Here is an 18,898-nt window from a genome sequence, read left to right as displayed (position 1 = left end):
TGGCTACTGCTGTCCTCCTCACTCCTGGGAATACTCTTCAAGGACCCAGGGGCTTCAGCCCTAAGAGGCTTGCTGCTGGCCTTACCTGGTCAAACAGACTCAAGCCCAGGACAGGGAGGGAGGTGTAGACCAGGTTGTAGAAAGTGATAAACCAGGTATCATAAACTGTCTGGAAGAATACCAAGGAGATTTCTTAGATTCTTCACTTCTCCAAAGTCTCAGCTCCACCTCCCAGGTCCAAGAGAAGCCCTTCTGCCCTCCACCTACCCATCACCATACTAACCTAGAGCAGGATTTGGATTTCCGAAATCTGACTGAGAAGGCTGACCCCAGACTCTGTTTGGTCCCTGGGTCCCAGGCTGGGGTAAGCCCACATCCAACTTGTTTGTGGCCAACCTGACAAGGCTGATTTAGACCAACCCCACCATGCCCTGTACTGCTCCTCCCTACACAGAAAGGACCCAGAGTGGCTGCTAGGGAATGCTAGGTGTACCCCTGCACTCCCAGGCATGTAAGCCTCTGGGTTCTTTATCTGTTTTATGGCATTCAGTAGTTTCTATAACCCTGGACATTTTCTAACACTGGCAAGCAGAATAGACCCAATGACCCTTCCCCAGCTGGGTGCTTCATTCTGGGCCTAGAGAGGGCTCCTTTCTTTACTAACCACAAGAGGTCAGCAGTAACACATACATACACATACACCTCCCACAAACCAGACTGGCTTTGTTAGACACTAGGGGTAGACAAGCCTACTATTGTCTGCTGACTGGTCTGTTTCCCCTGGAGCCCAAGGTAACAAAGGTAGTAGGGATCTCCCAAGATAACCATTCCTGAGGTTGTTTCTCTTTGGGAATCCTTGAGAGACTCCTGAAAAACTTCTCATAGGAAAAGGAACTTCCCGTAGAACATCAACATCCAAGTGTCACCTCTCCCCCCTTCTGTGGGGGAGACTTCATATTCATTAGAGCAAAAATAGGGTGTGTTTGGCAGTGTGGTATGTCTGGGTGAGGAAGGAGAAGTAAAGGAAAGCTGTGTTTCCAAGTATGGCTACAGGTAAATGCCAGAACCAGCCTGTCTGGCAAGACCCAAAGGCCCCTTGAGACTTAGCCTGTTCCATAAAGATTACTCTGGACCCTAAAAACCCTCCCAGATCCAGGAATCTCACCCCCACCCCCATTACATATGTTTGGAAATTCTAGGTCTCTGTGTCATGGAAAAGATGAAAATATCTCATGGGAGAGTTCTGTTGGTAGGAGTCAAGGCCAAGTCAGAGCCAGGACAGAAAAGTTAGTGTTTAGAAATCTAAGGTTAAGTGTAGGGTTAGGAGATGGGATCATAATGGGTGAGGAGTTTAATGGATAGATGGCACAGGTCTCTAGAGGAGAAAAGGGGTCTGAACTGGTTGAAGTGGGGGGTGATTAGAGAAGACCCAGGTGATGAGAGTGGGGAGTGCCACTTGACCTCCTACCTGTGCAGAGAACCCGCTGTAGAAGGCATACCAGAAGTGCACCAGAGTGAAGGCAAAGTTTTTGTAAAAGAAGTAGCTGAGAAACTTGCACATGCGATTGTAGGACCAGCGGCCATGGACCAAGAGTAGACGCTGAAGATAGCGGAACTGGGAGAAGGCGTAGTCGCTGTTGAGCATGGCCTGCGTTCCCTCCTGGCCACTGATGCCGACTCCAATGTGGGCAGCTGCAAAGAAACCCCAGAAACTTCTCAGCCACAGAGCTTGTCTTCTGGGCTCCCAGCCTGGGAAGTGTAAAAGGAAGGCTGAGATCATGTTGCATAAGCCCCTTATTTTACATTTGAAAAACACTGGTAGGCCCAGCTCAAGGTGGCACTTACTTATGGAGTCTTTTCTCCTTAGTGGATTGCCTGTCCCCCACAAGTCAGACAACAACTCCTTCATCTGCACTTTGTTTTGGATGCTGCCACTCAAGAACGCCACATATGGCAAGTACTAGAAAACTGTCCTTGATGGTCTTGCACCTACTATAGCCATCTGGGCTCTTCCCTACTGCCCAGATGCTGAGGTAAAACTTTCTTGTTATCTCTCGAAGCCACTTAAATCAATTAAAGATGCAGGATGAATGTCAACCTAACATAGTTTTTAATTACCTAAGTTTATCTAAGGAGCTAAAATCCAACTGTTGGGAGGAATACGTGATATACATACTTTGTTAGTAAGAAACGAGTTCTTCGGGAAGCTTAAGGTGACTTTTTCTGGATAAAGCAAGGATTATGCTTGATGGAAGGTAAGACAAGTTTCTAAAAGTTTTAATCAGTCTGTTGTAATATAGGCCAAATTCTTTGATCTTCTGATATATACCTATTACATTGCTTAACAGAATAACTGAAACCTTTAAGGCTCTAAAAGCCAATGAAGTTCTAGAAAGTGGGGAAAAGAGCAAGAACACTTCCTAGTATTGAAGCCGAGGCTGGAATATCTGCTGGTGTTTCCAGTATGGGGAGAGAGGTTGGACTAGAGGACCCCTAGATGTTATCCATATCTCACAGAACCACAAGTTGCTGGAGGCTAACAACATTCAGCTGAAATTAGCACCAGTTTCAGCCATTTGCTTCTGTTGGTCCGAAGCATCAGTAAGTTTGCTATTCTTCTCCAGCCAGGGGAGTCAGGGCAAGCTCTTGGGAATATTGCCTCAGAGAGGAAAAGATCCCTGCATCAGGCCGCACAGCTAATTCCCTGGTTGGGCAGCCCTGTAGTCTGTCTAACCTTGCTCAGCCCTACAGCCTTCAAAAAAGGAACAGACCACGACTCCTGCCCAGGGGTCCTTTCTGTGGGCTTTGATGCCATCTCAGAAAGATGGTGTAGTAGTTGCACAGCCTGTTGTTCTGTGAATATGCACACGTGCTCTTATTGGACCCATGGGTATGTGAGTGTGTGTGTTACGTACATGAATCTGAATGTGTGTGCATGACTGTGGATGTGGGCTGATGTAATGATGTGTAAACAAGTGGGAACTGAGGTGTAGAGGAACATGAATGAAGCTGCAAAACACTATAAATGTACAACACATATGATATGCAGGAGAGTGAGCCAGCAACCCAGTGCCACCCAGATCAGTTTTGCCCATGGAAGAAGGGAAGAGCAAGCCCGTGGCTGGGCACTACAGCCCCCCCACCCCTCACATGCCTTTGATCATGCTGACGTCATTGGCCCCATCCCCGATGGCCAGTGTCACCGCCTTCTTGTACCTCTTCACCAGCTCTACCACCTGGGCCTTCTGAAGGGGTGTCATCCGGCAGCAGACTACTCCCTTGCACATGCACGCCGTTCGCAGCAGTTCCAACTCCAGGTTCCCTTCTAAAGCGTGGGCCTGCAGCACCAACACACCCACATTCCAGGCTGCCCCAAAAGACTCTTGGGGCAGAACCTTCCTGGGCCCTCTCCTTCCCCTCCATACTCCCCTGTCAGGCAGAGCCACTCCCCAGGTGCTCCACTCCCAAGGGCAGCCAAGCCCCCCAGTCAGTTCTGGGCATCCTGGCCCAGCCTCCAGTGGAAAACCAGTGAGGGTCTCTCACTGGGTCAAATCAGTTGACTGGGTTATAAGGCCAAGTGATTTTTTGGAGGACCTGGTTCTGCTCACTTCCCCCCTTCCCATATGTGATGGGCCACATCAGTAGTGAAGAATTTGGATAAGAAAGGACTATGCCCTTGGCTTCTCTTTCTTCGTTATTCCTGCCTAAAGAAGGCTGGGGAAAGGTGTCTGACAGGCAAGGGCACCTGAAGGAAGGGGGAATAGGGTAACTCATGGAATAGCAAAAGGATCTTGAAATTTCCCTGAAGTGGGTTGGACCTAGGAAAAAAGTTCCTTGGAAGAAGAGAACAGAGTTGTAGGTCTGTGTTGCCCACCAGACTGTAGCCATTGATGATCAAGCCGTAGTTGCCATTGGGCATCTCCTCGGGTATTTTGAAGGGCATTCGGGGATTTGTGGTGAGGTAACTGTTTACTGGGTCTGATTCCAGTAGAGACTCAGGTTTCATCTTTTCCCTTGCTGACCTGAAAGCCAAGAGTAATGGTTAGTGTCTGACCTGAAGCCCCAGAGCTAAGGAAGGAAAGTGTGTCCCAAAGTGAAAGTGAGCAACGTGGATAGAGAGCCTCTGCAGAGCACCTCCCAGGGCCTCATACTCAACTGCCTTCTGAGACCTGCCACTGCCTTAGGTCCCAGACCATCTACATACAACACTTCTCCACCTCCACACTCCAACTCCTTGAGCCCTAATGCTTCTTCACAAAATTCTCTCGAATATTTTAGTTTTTTTTGTTTTTCCCTCCCCCATTTCTTCTCTGTTCCTTCTGGTAACGTAGGAGCCATACTGGGTGAAGTGATGGGTGGGAAGTCTTGGTTCCAGGGACAGGCTGTGGCAGCTCTCCCATCGTACCTGAGTTCTATTTTTTTTTTTTTTTTTTTTGCGGTACGCGGGCCTCTCACCGCTGTGGCCTCTCCCGTTGCGGAGCACAGGCTCCGAATGCGCAGGCTCAGCGGCCATGGCTCACGGGCCCAGCCGCTCTGCGGCATGTGGGATCTTCCCGGACCGGGGCACGAACCCGTGTCCCCTGCACCGGCAGGCGGACTCCCAACCACTGCGCCACCAGGGAAGCCCCGTACCTGAGTTCTTGCCGAACAGTCTCATCATCCTTGCCTTCCATGATAAACATCCCATCCATTTCATCCTCAAATATGTTACAGGCATAGGCAATGTTCACAGCAGTCTCTGCAGGGCAAGGGGGAACACAGGTCGCATTTTGGCTGGAACAGGGTCTTTACAGTGTACAGGTACAAAGGCACTAAACAGTGGCCTGCAGAGCCCATATGTCCATATTTGCCATGGATGCAGTCAAAGTGTGTTTTTCGTGAGCCAGTGGAGACTATATTCAAACATCCAGGGGAAAATGTCTACCTGGTACAGACTTGCAAGTTATTTATCAATAACTAGGATCATTCTGGCTTAGCTTTCTCTACAAAGCCTTCCCTTATTTCTTAAAGCAATTCCTGTCTGTATTCACTTCTCCCGGCAATCTGGGTATATTTCCTTGAACAGCACTGTGCCTGTTTCTATGCTACATTTTATGGGGGACTGAGATATGTTTAGGTTGTAGTCTTTCCTTTGCATCAAGAAATCTGGAATTTGGAATAAAGTCATACTAAGGAAAACAATTTTTTTAAATTAAGTCCTGAACCTTGCCTACAAGTAGTATCAAAATTCAGAGGAGAGATTGCAATTGTCTTAGAAAGTTTCTTATAGCAAGGCCTTAAAGGATGAGTAAGATTTGTTTAGGGGGAAAAAGAATTTCAAATGGGGAAACAATCCAAACAGAGGGCATAGAATAGGAATTGGTTCGGGACATAATGAAGATATGGTCACATTACGATGGAGATAAGGATGTGTAGGTAGCAACAAATTATCAAGGTCTTGAAGTCCAGACAGTGGAGTCCGACTTTACCATGTGAAGTTGCTGTAGGTACCTGAGTAGAGGAGTAATGTCACAGAAGCAGTATTTTAGGAAGGTTAAACTGATGGTTGTATGTAGGCTATATTGAAATTAATAAGGTCAAGAGACAGATCAGTTCAGAAGTTTTTGCAGAAGTACAGCCAACAGGGGACAAAGGCTAAACTAGGGTGGTGGCATAGTTAAGAGGATTTTCAGAAGAATTAGTGGAACATGGTAAGAGAGTAAATCTTTGGGACAACAGAGAGGGTATAGTCAAAGACAACCCTAGAAGTTTTTAGCTTGTGAGTTCCTGGATGACAGAGGCCATGTCTGACTGATTCATCTCTGTGTTCTCCATGCCTAATACAGTATCTGGCATAAAGTACTATATATGCTTAGCAAATTATATGCAAGACTGGGAGTGAAGGTGTCCTCTAAGGACTTGACCTGGGTTATAAGGTATTTGTCAAATAAATGGCTAAGAAAAAAAGGAAATGAAAAAGAAAAACAAGAAATGGCTAAGGTGGACAGGGAAGAGGATTGGTCAGGCAAGGAGCTCCCCTTTACCTTGCTTATCTCCAGTTAAAACCCAGATTTTAATTTTGGCTTTGTTCAGGGTGATGATCGTCTCAGGTACTCCATCCTGCAGCTTGTCGTCTATGGCTGTGGCCCCTAACAGCTTTGAACAGAAATATCAGTGAGTGAGGCAAAGGAAGAGGCTCATTGCATTTAGTGGTACCCAACTCGACTGGCACCTTAGCATCCTCTTTAGTAAGCTGGCTCTGTCCTGGCACGAGGACCCCAATGGTATAAAACTCACTACACTCTGCCCCTCAACAGACAGCTTTTCAACCACACACTGAAATCAAATTTAGAAACACAGAATATAAGGAACCAAAGAGGGAAAAGGCTTGCCCAAGTCGTACGTGAAGCTTTGTGCCACTTCTAAATCCTCTGTTTCTCAACATACTCTCACTTCTCCCTTGCTTCATAGCACGTTTCCTGGCTTTGGTCTCCAAAAGCAGTGGGTCCCAGACAATGGATCCCCAAATCCAACTCCAGTTTTTCTTTCAACTCTAAAAGGGCTTGGGTGAACTCCATTTGTTTGTACCTACTGAGGGCCTCTAAGGTTTTCAAGTCCTTTCCCACACTCCATTGAAAGTATGTTGGTCCAACACCATGCCGTCTCTCAGTGATACCCTAGTAGTACCGACTGACCACAGGGATGGGCAGCATTGGGTCTGAGGAACTGACAGCCGGACAAAGTACTGACTGATTTCTGCTAAGCCTCTAAAAGGACAGACTAGAAATACTAACCACAGAACTGACTATGGAAGGAGATTTGTGACCTTTGGGATCTCTAAATTTTCCCATTTGGTATCAGCAATTTCTCTCTTTATAGCAGAGCCTGTATCAATCTGGTCCAATATTTTGGGGTCATCCTTAACTTCTTTTATCATATTCTATAATCTAAACCATCAGCAAATTCTGTTTGTGCTACTTTTAAAAGTGTACAGAATTTGACCGTTTCTCACCACTTCCACTACTTCTATCTGGTCCAAGCCATTATCATTTCTCACCTGTACTATTACAACTACTTTCTTTCTTTCTTTCTTTTTTTATTGGGGTATAGTTTTTTTACAGTGTTGTGCTCGTTTCTACTGTACAGCGAAGTGGAGTTCCCTGTGCTATACAGCAGATTCCCCTTAGTTATTGATTTTAGTCATATTAGTGTAAATAGGTCAATCCCAATCTCCCAGTTCATTCCACCCCGCCTTCCCCCGCCTTGGTGTCCATACGTTTGTTCTCTACGTCTGTGTCTCTATTTCTGCCTTGCAAACCGGAAAAGCAACTACTTTCTAATTGGTCTCCCTGGGTCTGCATTTGCTCCCCTACAGTATAATCTCAACGTGGCAGCCAGACTGACCACTTTAAAAGCTATATCACATCACTTCTCTGGTTGAACTCCTCAACTGTTTTCCATGTCTCACTCTAAGTCTTTATACAGGCTTGTCAAGACCCCTTACTGCTTTTCTGTTTTATGTCCTTTTACTGTCTCCTCCTCACTTACACTGTACCAGCCACATGAGCTGCCTTACTGTTCTACTAACAAATTAGGTCTGCTCCTGTTTCAGGGTCCTTGTTCTTGCTGTTCCTTCTTTCTGGAAAACTGATTCCCCAGAGATCTGCTTGGTTTGCCACCTTCTTCAGGTCTCTGCTCAGATGTCTCCTTCATAGTGAAGACTAAGCACCCTATTTAAAATAGCAATTATACTCTACCCTCTACAACACACACACATATGCTGATACTCCCTACCTTTCTTCCTGGCTTTATTTTCTTCCATAGACTGTCATCATCTAACATACTGTACATATATATTACTTTTTTGTCTGTTTTGCCTACTACTACATGCTCAGGGCTTAAAACAGCACCTGGCACATAGGAGGCACTTAATAAATATGTTGAATGAATGAGTGAACATTATTGTCTTGATTATTACATCAGTTAGTTCTGGATCATCTAATTTGCACATTATTCAGACCCTGATTTCTTCCAGATTTCTTAGCTTCTGTGGACAGCTTTGGGATAAGAAACACTACCAGAAAGATGAAATTTACAACAAGTACATTCTTTCCTTATTTATGGATTTCAAAGATCCAAGATATCCTGAATCAGCTTGGATTCCAGTATCTAGTATCCAGAGAGAGCCTGAACCTATGATTTGCTGGAAGCCATTCTCAGAGCCCTTGCTCAGTCTCCCGACTGCTCCCCCGCCCCCAATCCTGCCTCCAATCTGTCCCTGGCTTCCTCACACTAACCATCAGGTCTTTTTCGATCTCTTCACAGACCATTGATATTTTATCTTCCCGATTCTCCAAAGACAGATAGGCTTCACTGTGCTTCCTGCTCCAGTCCTGGAAGAATGCATCGTCCAATTCTCGGTAGGCCACCATGAGGGTGCGAAGGCCGTCACTGGCAAAATCCTGGAAGACATGTGTGTGCACTTGGGCTGGGTTAGGGCTGAGTTAAGGAATGACAGACTAACCCCACAGGCTCCATCTGCCTGCAAGATAGGGTCTGTTGGTTAGTATTACAGGGCTAGTACCTAGCCTAACCAGAAAGCACCTGTTGAGTTTTCTTAGTCAAACGTCCTAAGGATGGCGCCAGCATGGCTGGGGATAAAGGCTGAGAGTACTTCTGAGAGACAGAAGATTCTAACTTCCACTTGTGGTCAGGTAATTTGCTGTGTGACCCTCATAAAGAATGATGCCTTCTAGATTTATTTCTTGTAAAATTGGGATAATAATTCACCCTCTAAAGAGAAGACAATGATGTCTATAATATGAGAAAGAAGAGAGTAATAAAGTAAAAAGGAATTCTTACAACAAATAATCAAGGGTGTTACTGTTTTTTTACAGGCTTACATTTATTTATTTTCATCTCTCCCTGCCTTCCTTCATCAAGTATTCAATGGGCATCTCAAATAGCAAATTTGTATATTTGTCTACAGCTGGTTGGCTCAGTTAATTAGTCATAGCCAGTAGTGTTAATGAGGCCACTGCTGAAATGCTCTCTGGGTGAGTTAGCATCTTTTGCTCTTTGGCCGCCAATATATCCTAACCACGCATAGCTAACTATCTTACGGAAGTATACTCTTGGTTATAAGGAAAGCTAGGTGAGAGTGTGGGTAGTTTAGGGCACAATTCATATTTAACTGAAGGAGGGTTAGAAGCAGATTTTGTGTGTTGAGAATTGCACATGAATAACAATTCTACATAATCACTGTTTTTTTTTTTTTGCTCCTGCACCATGCGTGGCACATGGGACCTTAGCTCCCCGGCCAGGGATCAAACACGTGCCCTCTGCAGTGAAGGTGAAATCTTAACCACTGGACTGCCAGGGATGTCCCCATAATAACTTAATAGTGAGCTTCAAAATAATTCACTTTGGCATTATAAGAGCAAAGAGAAACAGAATTTATCATCTTGATATTTTCTTCTTAGTTCTCTGTGTAACTCCTGAGTACTTCATGTTAGCTGTCAGGTAAAATTAATATAAGGCAGTATCTACAGAGAATGCTATCTCTTAAACCTCTGTACTGTTGGCAGGTGAAGCCATAAAAAAGAAGGCTGAGAGAAGATCTCAAGAGACTTCTTAAGAAGGAAGTATCTCCATACTGTTTTCCATAGTGGTTGTACCAGTTTATATTCCCACCAACAGTGTATGAGGGTTCCCTTTTCTCCACATCCTCTCCAACCTTTGTTATTTGTCTTTTTGATAATTAAAAATAGAATCACCGTATGATCCAGATCCAGCTATTCCACTTCTGGGTATTTATCCAAAGAATATGAAATCACTAATTCAAAAAGACACACGCACCCCTGTGTTCACTGCAGCATTATTTACAACAGCCAAGATATGGAAACAATTTAAATGTCCACTGATGAATGGAATACTACACAGCCACAAAAAGTAGAAATCTTGCCATTTGTGACGAGATGGATGGACCTTGAGGGTGTTACGCTATGTGAAATAAATCAGATAAAGAAAGACCAAACACCAGATGATTTCACTTATATGTGGAATCTAACAAACAAATGAACAAACAAAACACAAACGCATAGATACAGAGAACAGATTGGTGGTTACTAGAGGTGAAAGGGGCTGGGAGGGTGGGTGAAATAGGTGAAGGGGGTCAATTGTATGGTGATGGGTGATAACTAGACAAAGTGGTGATCACTTTGAAGTGTATACAAAAATCAAATTATAATGGTGTACCCCCGAAACTTATATAATGTCATCTACCAATTTTACCTCAATAAATAAATAAATAAATATATATATACATTCAGCAATTTAAAATATACATCAGCCATTTTATAAATTTATTTATTTTATTTTTGGCTGTGTTGGGTCTTTGTTTCTGTGCGAGGGCTTTCTCTAATTGCAGCGAGTTGGGGCCACTCTTCATCGCGGTGCGCGGGCCTCTCACTATCGCGGCCTCTCTTGCTGCGGAGCACAGCCTCCAGACGTGCAGGCTCAGTAGTTGTGGCTCACGGGCCCAGTTGCTCCGCGGCATGTGGGATCCTCCCAGACCAGGGCTCGAACCCGTGTCCCCTGCATTAGCAGGCAGATTCTCAACCACTGCGCCACCAGGGAAGTCCAACAGGCCCTATTCTGAAGCAAATTCTAGGTGTGACCACAGGACCTCCCGAGCCAGGAATCATAGAATGAACTGTTCTGACTGTGGTAAGTGCTCCCACAACACAATCCTCATCATGCCCCTGGGATCCTGGGCCACCCAACTCCTTCACACAGAAGGTGGCAATGTGGTCAGTGAGAATCCCACAGAATGAGGTAGTTTTTAGTCTTCTATCAATTAAAGAGACAGACACCAATCTACCCCATACTGAAACACACTGACATGGGGACATATATATGGACACACATCCAGATACACAGAGCCATCCACAGCTTCCCTCCCCTGCAACCTAAACACTTACATCTAAATGTTCCATGGTCACATCTCTGAGGGATGTACAGGATGGATGAAGTAGCTGACAGAGGATCGTGTCTGCACCCTTGCAGAATAACATTACGCGATCTTCAGGTGTCCTCACTAAGGATAAGCAAATTAAGCAAAGTAACCATATAGGTCCATTGTTACAAGAACTTGTCTGGGCCACTGAGAGATGGCAGGAGGCTGTTCCCATGACATTTGTTTCTGACACCTTTGGGGGCTAAGCACTCAGTGAGTAGTCACACAGGATGAGTGATGTGGTGAGGGCTGGTGAGAATGAGAGAGGACCTTTTGGAACCAGTTTTTCCATGGGTTCAGTACCACCTATGGAAGACTCTGATACAGAATCACATTTAGGTTCTCAAGTCCAAGTTCCAGACCAAGGCCCACACCTAATAAGGACCAAGGAAGAAAAATGACTTTCTTCCTCTTCAGCCTGAGGCCCAAACTAACTGAGAGCAAGGTAGTATTAATTTCCTCTATATTGTCTGCCCCCATTTCTTATTCCAAGTTCAGGCTTTATGGGTTTATTCTCTGTTCTTATCTTGGCTTTGAGGGTTCTGACAAGACACTACCCAGGACCACTAAATAAGGGCCCTAGCACATGGCAGTAAGCTCACATATGTGTATATGAGAAAATATAAAGGATTATGAGAGAGAAAGTGGGAATGGCTATGCATCTGTATTTGAGGCAGAGTGCCTGTGCAATGGCATGTGGGCAGGAGAAAACATTTGTGTGTAGATAGAGGAGAAAGTCAACGTGTGAATGTATATGAAAGACAAATAAGGGGAGAGAGCCGACTAGGTGGGGCACCCACCAATAACAGACATCCTCTTGCGCACATTGTTGAAGTCCAAAATGGCCAGTAGTTGGTAGATTCTGGTTTCCCCCATTTCGACTACCGTGATTGTCTCAGACGTGCGGGAACGGAACACAAAGCCAAAGTTCCTGGCAGCAGTGACCAGGGCACCTTCATCTGGGGACTGAGCCTGGTAAGTCAGCTCACCTGGCAGGAGAGAAGAGAGCAGCCAGAGCCCATAGAGATGTGCAGATGAAGTCCACCCAGAAGTGAGATTGTCTTCCAAGTGGCTTACATAAAGATGGAGCCCAGGAGGGGACATCTTTCTTCAAAATTTCCACACAAGCCTGGCCCTAAAAGGCCAGGTTGCATAGAACAGGTCAGTTTTTTCATTCTTTCCAATATTCTCAACTCATTTCACAGACCTGAGTTAGTATTACAGAAGTACATGGAACATGTGTACAAACAAACGAAACATAGGCAGTTGGCTTTCCAAATTTAGCGGGTAAAGATGGCTCAGGAGATTGTTAAAAATGAAGGTTCCTGGGCCCTACCCAAACTTACTGAATCCAGAATCACACAATCTGGGAGGATGGCCCAGGAAATTGAATTTTAACAAATCTCCTGAGTGAGTCTCATGCATATGGTCCTACATAAAGTGCTCCTGCATAAGACTGGCCGCACTTTGATGAACACTGCTATAAGGTAATAAGATTGATAGTTTAGTAAACAATTAAAAAAGAAATATATATATATAAATGAGTATTGTCACCTTTGAAACTCTCACCCTGGGAAGGTAAATGACTTACTCTGTTGAATCAATCTTTCAATCTGATATTACTCAAGACATTTCCGGAACTCCTCTTTTAGAATAATCCCCATAACCTGAGATATATTTTAGATTATTTATCTTTTGAAGGTTAATTTGATTTTTAAAAACAGTTATACATCATCAGAATCTTATACTTGTGAATAAGGTAGGTGGGGGAGTATAATTTTAAGTCAGACATAAGATGTGTCTATGGGATAATAAGATTACTTTCTTGTGTGTTTCCTACCTTGTCACTCAAGGCAGTAAACATAGACAAGTCCAAATATGCTTCAAGTAATACCAACTTGTTGGAATGTCAGACCCAGAGAGGCTTGTGGAAGGGTGGGAGCTCATGGGGCCAGAAGACATGAGATTTGGGTTCTTATCCCATTTATACCTTTCTTAGCTGTAGGATTTTAGTCGTCACAATGTCTTTTTTTAAAAATTGGGGTATAGTTGCTTTACAATGTTGTGTTAGTTTCTGCTGTACAGCACTTAATTTCTTTTAGCTTCAGTTTCCTTTGCTATAAAACTAGGATCATTTTTCTTGTTCTGCAGAGGGCTGTTGTGAAGATTGTGGAAGGTAATATAAATGAAAGCAACTTGTAAAATTATAAAGTGATGTACAAATATAAGGTGTTACTCATGGTGGTATTATATTAAGACTACATTGACTTTAAAGGATGTGATTTACTTGGCTGCCTAAATTCTTGTTTGTTAAGGAAAAAAGTCTTAATTTAAAATCAGTAATTTCTCAAAAAGATTTTGATAAATTCATGGATGACATAGTCATATTTGGTTACTAAAGAAATTAGGGTATATGGGGATACCTTTAAATTGTGAAGCAACAAGAGGATGGCTCAACTCATCCTTCAGGAAGTCTTATCAGAGGTAGTGGGGTTGATCTTGGCAATAAATCGGATAAACTCTGTGACAGAATATTACAGAGTCTCAAGATCCGAAGCTCGCTAGATAGCACCAAGTTTGACCCCTATCCAATGAATGAATCTTCTTTAAGACCAACAAATTGTTTTCTACTTGAATATATTCAGTGACTAGGAGCCCACTACTTATCTTGACTATCCATTCCATTGCTGGACAACTCTTCCTATTAGAAAGTTCTTTAGATTAAGCCATTACAAATGATATCAAACCATCCCCCCTCCAATCAGCCTAGACTCTATGACATATCCTCAGTCCATGAGGCCTCAAGCCCCTTCTCACCTTCTACTTTCTCTTCTGGTATCACGGTATGACACAATGAGAGTGATAGGAAAAACAAGTGTACCCAGCGATCTCCCCTTTTCACTGCTTCCACCAAAGTCTTGTCATAAAATGAAAACTTAGGATCAGCCAGTCTGTTGTAGGAGAAGTCGACCTTTTCTGTTTTCTGGAACACATAAGCCAGAACAAACAGCAGCTTGACACTTTATAGAAGGTCGACCTGGGGGCAATTTCTGGAATGTGATGAGAACTCTTAGGAGGATGGGAAAAGAAAAGCAAGATAAGTGAAAGAGACCCTGTGCTGGTTTCTAAGCCTCTGTAGCTCTGACCTGGTCCATCCATTCACTTGGAGAAAGAAGATCCATCACACAGGAGACAAGCTAGCACTGCTTGGCAGACCCTTCTTGCCCTCTTCCTACTCCAGCTATCCTGAATGATTAGTGGCCATCTTCAGGCTCTATTCTTCCAAGTCCCAAATCCATGATAAATCAAACCTGAGGACATGAGAGAGTAACTGTTCCCTATTAGTAAATGGTTTCTGGAAAAAGTCTTGTCTCTGGCTGTCCTCTGCCTGATTTTGGGAACTGGGAAGGGAGCTAGGTACAATGACATCACTGTGTTGCACTATTCCTATTTTACCCCACAAGGGGGCTAGAGAGGAATATTGCAAGACAGAGGCAAGGCTGTATAACAAGGAAGCTTCAGTACAGACTTCTTGTTCACAGACTTAATTTTATACCATTTTGCATACCTGATTTATCATACCTGATTCCTTCCTGCCTCTAGTCCTCAAGGTTATTGACCCTGCCTCAATCTGTGGACCTAATATTAATATTCACTACCATTTTCCTGGCTAGGAGCTTGGCTCCTTTAGATGTTGACTAACGTTCTTCATGTCAGGTAGGCTGCTGGTAGGCACCTGGGGTAAACATTCTTTTCCGGCTCAATTTGGTCCTAAGACTCTCTTATGCCCACCCTGGAGTGTGGTGTTATGAACAGATTTCTCCAGCCCATATCAGAACTCTCAAGGATATTTCACCAGTTCATTGTAGTTGTGGTGCTACCTGGGCTGGGCCCCAATGTGTCAAGTACAGACACAATTGCGCTGCTTGGTGCTATTTTGGGGAAACGGAAGTTTGTAGTGGGCTATACTGGCTCTTTTCTATAACCCATCTAGAGGGAGTTCTGTCATGATAGTGAGGAAGTATGGTCAGGTCCAGGGCCAAGTCCTAGACCTGGCCAACCACAGACTTGTGAGCTCTGGGAAATCTGTGGGTTTAGTAATTTAAGATAAATCATTATATAGCATCCTCTGAGACTTTTCTATAACTGGGCTCTTGTACTGGTACATTCTTTGAAACTTAGAAGCTGGTGAGTAATGTGAGAGAAGTTGGAGAGGTAGATATGAAGCAGATCCTGCATTACCATCTTGTATGCAATAGGGAATCATAACAATTTTCTGCTGAAATTCATATGATCATATAGTCCTCTGGTAGCAGCATGGAGAATATATTGGAAGTAGCAAGACGAAAAGCAAGGACACGAGTTAGAAAGCCATTCAGTAATTCACAAGAGAAATGATAAAGTAGTGACAATAAATATTAAATTAAGGGTATGATTTGAAAATATAGAATTGTATGACATGGATATGACAAGTGAAAGAGAGAAACAGTTAAGAATAATTTTATGTATTCTAATTGGGATAGATGGTAAGACCATTCACTGAGATAGGATACCCAGCAGGTGGAGATTTTTGACAGACTGACCTGGCGATACCTGAAGGACATAAAGGTAATAATGAAAGCAGGCGTATATAGTTTTGAAGCTCAGGTAAGAGATCTGAGCTAGTTTCTAATCTCCCCTTCCAGACAAGTAATGTTTGAGAACACTGGACCTGGCTGGGTACAGGACTGAGGCAGGGCTAGCTTGGAGCTGCAGTACAGCATGATCTGAGGGGCAGTATTCATGAATTACTCTGCAATTGAAAGTTAAACACCCAGTTGAATAAGACTGAGTGGCAAATCCCGGTACTAGACAAAAGGATGGAAACTGGGGGTATCAGATGAGAAGTAACGAGTTCAGAATGGAGGGTAGAGGAGGCAACTGAGGAAACTCTTTGAGATTCTGTGACATAGCTATAGATAGTTTTTATAGGATATCTTTAGCTTTGGTCATGGATGGGGAGGGAGCTAAAAAGGTTCTTGGATATATGGATTTGGAGGTCATTAGTAAGCAGGCAGTAGTTAAAGTCAGTAAAAGCACGAGACTATAAAGATGGAAAAGAGGTACAATAATAGAGCTCTGGGGGAACATCAGTACCTATGGCCAAGAAGATGAGAAAAAACAATCATACAGGAAGAAAAAACAAGAAGAGATTTACTTAACAGAAGCCAAGGGACAAGAGAGCTTTAATAAAAAGTGGAGTTTTAAGTGTTAAAATCTGCAGAGAAATTGGGTAAGGATTTAACAACAAGGCAGTCATTAGTGACCATGGCTAGTTTCAGTGGACATGATAGGACAGAGTCTAATTATATAGGGTAGAATGAGGAATGAATGAAAGGTGAGGAGTTATAAAGACTGCTGTCATTGTCTATTTCCTTATACACTTTTCCTCTAGTCTGCCAACTCTGAAGGTAGGGAACAAATTTCCTTTGTTTTCCTTGAACCTTTAACATTTATTCAGAGTCTGACATAGGGTTGATAATCAACATTTTGGACTGACTGATGGAGTCAGAGGGTAATGCAGGATGAAGGAAAAGTTCTAACTGCTTTAAAAAATGAATAAAATAAGATATAAACATTTATTAGTAGTGGTTACCTCTGGTTAATGGGCTAAGGGTTACTTTAACACATTTATTTTATTTTAACTTAATACTATATTTTTTAGAGCAGTCTTACGTTCATAAAAAAAATTGTGCAGAAAGTACAGAGAGTTCCTATATATTTCCTTTCTTCCTTCCACTCCACATTTCCCCCTATTTTCACCTTACATTAGTATGGTACAGCTGTTGCAACTGATGAACCAATATTGATACATTATTATTAACTGAAGTCCATAGTTTACACTAGGGTTCACTCTGATTTGTACAATTCTGTGGTTTTTGACAAATGCATAATGTAATGAATCCACCATGACAGTATCACACAGAATAGATTCACTGCCCTAAAAATCTCCTGTGCTTCATCCTTCTCTCCACCCCTCCCCAAACCCCTGGCAACCACTACCTTTTCCAGAATGTCATACAGTTAGAATCATACAGTACACAGCCTTTTCATATTGGCTTCTTTCACCTAGCAATATGCATTTAAAGTTCTTCCCTTTTCTGTGTACATGTGCGTGCGTGGCTTGATAGCTCATTTCTTTTTATTGCTGAATAATATTCCATTGTATGTATGTAGTAAGTGTTTTGTTTTTTTTTTAAAGAAGGGATAGATTTGAGCTGAGGGGAAAGAATCATATAATGGGATAAGTTTCAGATATTAAGAAACAGAGAATACAGGATTGACTGAGGTTCCTGAAGAAGCAGAAAGGCATGGGATCAGAATATATGAAGAGATTAGTATTGAAAGAAAAAGTTATACCTTTTTTTGAGACTGAAGGAAAGGAGGTAAAGGTGGGTTCTGATATTTGTACAGAAAAGGGTACTTAGCTGATAGTTTGGATTTTTCTCAGCAAAGTAGAAAACAATATCATCTACTGCACACTGGGGAGAAGGGAGTGGGATGCGGTAGAAGGTCCAAGAGTGGTGAATTTTGGAATAGCTAATATGGAAAATTAAGAATTAAGCTCATCATAAATAGATTAAAAAATTATCCAAGTGGCACTGGAAGCCCAGAAGAGTTTGGAGTCTCTGAATTTGTAATGGCTTGTGATCCCCAAAAAGTGCTTGGCACTCTGAGATTAGAAACAGAGAATGGTAGATGGCTTGGTTAATTCAAGGTTGAGATTTGTTGGGTGATCAGAGAGGGAAAAAAAAGGGAGAACTAGTAAGGTATTGAAGATGCTTATGATCTTGGGTACAGAAGGGGGGCAAGATAGGACAGGAAGTAAAGTCACAAGGGATTGATAGAGAAAAAGGAGAACAGAGAGTTTGTAAATCTTCCTTTGATAAGAAAGCAGGTATACTAGGAATCAAGTATCAAGAGAACTGGAAAAATAAGGTTTGTGATCAGAGATCATGACAAAGGAGTTTACAATTGCAGAGTAGTACACTTCTGGATGGTGACATGATAACATAGAAATGGATGATATAGATTTTTTTGAGTCCCAAAAGTCATTTGAAAGATATATTCTTTTTTTTTTTTTTTTTTTTTTTTGCGGTACGTGGGCCTCTCACTGCTGTGGCCTCTCCCGTTGCATAGCACAGGCTCCGGACGCACAGGCTCAGTGGCCATGGCTCACGGGCCCAGCCGCTCCGTGGCATGTGGGATCTTCCCGGACCAGGGCACGAACCCGTGTCCCCTGCATCGGCAGGCGGACTCTCAACCACTGCGCCACCAGGGAAGCCCGAAAGATATATTCTTTTAGACATCTGAAAGCATCTATGTTGCTAGATCATCCGTAAATAAGCCAATACCACCCAAGATGATAGCAGGGATTGGGTAGAGAGGGAAAATATGAGCTAAGGTTTCAAGGTCCTCATGAATGAAGTGGAGAAGCCAGAAGATTTGTAAATGTCAACGACAAGAAGAAAGAGGAATATAGCTAGAAGTCATAAGCATCACAGGAAGAAAGATTATATGAGGCAGAAAAAGTAATAGTTTAAAAGTGGCACAGGACGGGCTTCCCTGGTGGCACAGTGGTTAAGAATCCGCCTGCCAATGCAGGGGACACGGGTTCAAGCCCTGGTCCGGGAAGATCCCACATGCCATGGAGCAACTAAGCCTATGCACCACAACTACTGACCCTGCGCTCTAGAGCCCATGAGCCACAACTACTGAACCCATGTGCCACAACTACTGAAGCCTGTGCTCCTAGAACCCGTGCTCCGCAACAAGAGAAGCTACCGCAATGAGAAGCCCGTGCACTGCAACAAAGAGTGGCCCCCGCTTGCTGCAACTACAGAAAGCCCGTGCGCAGCAATG

The 18,898-nt window shown here is 43.4% G+C and overlaps 1 protein-coding gene across 1 annotated transcript in view; it reads right to left on the bottom strand.

Moving 5' to 3' along the window:
* LOC308619257 (phospholipid-transporting ATPase FetA-like) overlaps nt 1–18,898 on the bottom strand; it is a gene marked incomplete at its 5' end in the record, with an annotated part of 72,293 nt that overhangs the window by 5,335 nt on the left and 48,060 nt on the right. Inside the window, 10 exons of the mRNA XM_081237886.1 lie at nt 86–169; nt 1,469–1,692; nt 3,155–3,338; nt 3,875–4,022; nt 4,633–4,738; nt 6,024–6,135; nt 8,277–8,441; nt 10,962–11,077; nt 11,797–11,985; nt 13,814–13,979. Of these exons, the coding sequence (XP_081094012.1) occupies nt 86–169; nt 1,469–1,692; nt 3,155–3,338; nt 3,875–4,022; nt 4,633–4,738; nt 6,024–6,135; nt 8,277–8,441; nt 10,962–11,077; nt 11,797–11,985; nt 13,814–13,979 (1,494 nt within the window). The remainder of the gene's footprint in view (nt 1–85; nt 170–1,468; nt 1,693–3,154; nt 3,339–3,874; nt 4,023–4,632; nt 4,739–6,023; nt 6,136–8,276; nt 8,442–10,961; nt 11,078–11,796; nt 11,986–13,813; nt 13,980–18,898) is intronic.

The sequence above is a fragment of the Mesoplodon bidens genome (genome assembly GCF_964165515.1).
Source record: "Mesoplodon bidens genome assembly, chromosome: 6".
Classification (NCBI taxonomy): Eukaryota; Metazoa; Chordata; class Mammalia; order Artiodactyla; family Ziphiidae; genus Mesoplodon; species Mesoplodon bidens.
This window is presented reverse-complemented; position numbering and strand designations above follow the sequence as displayed.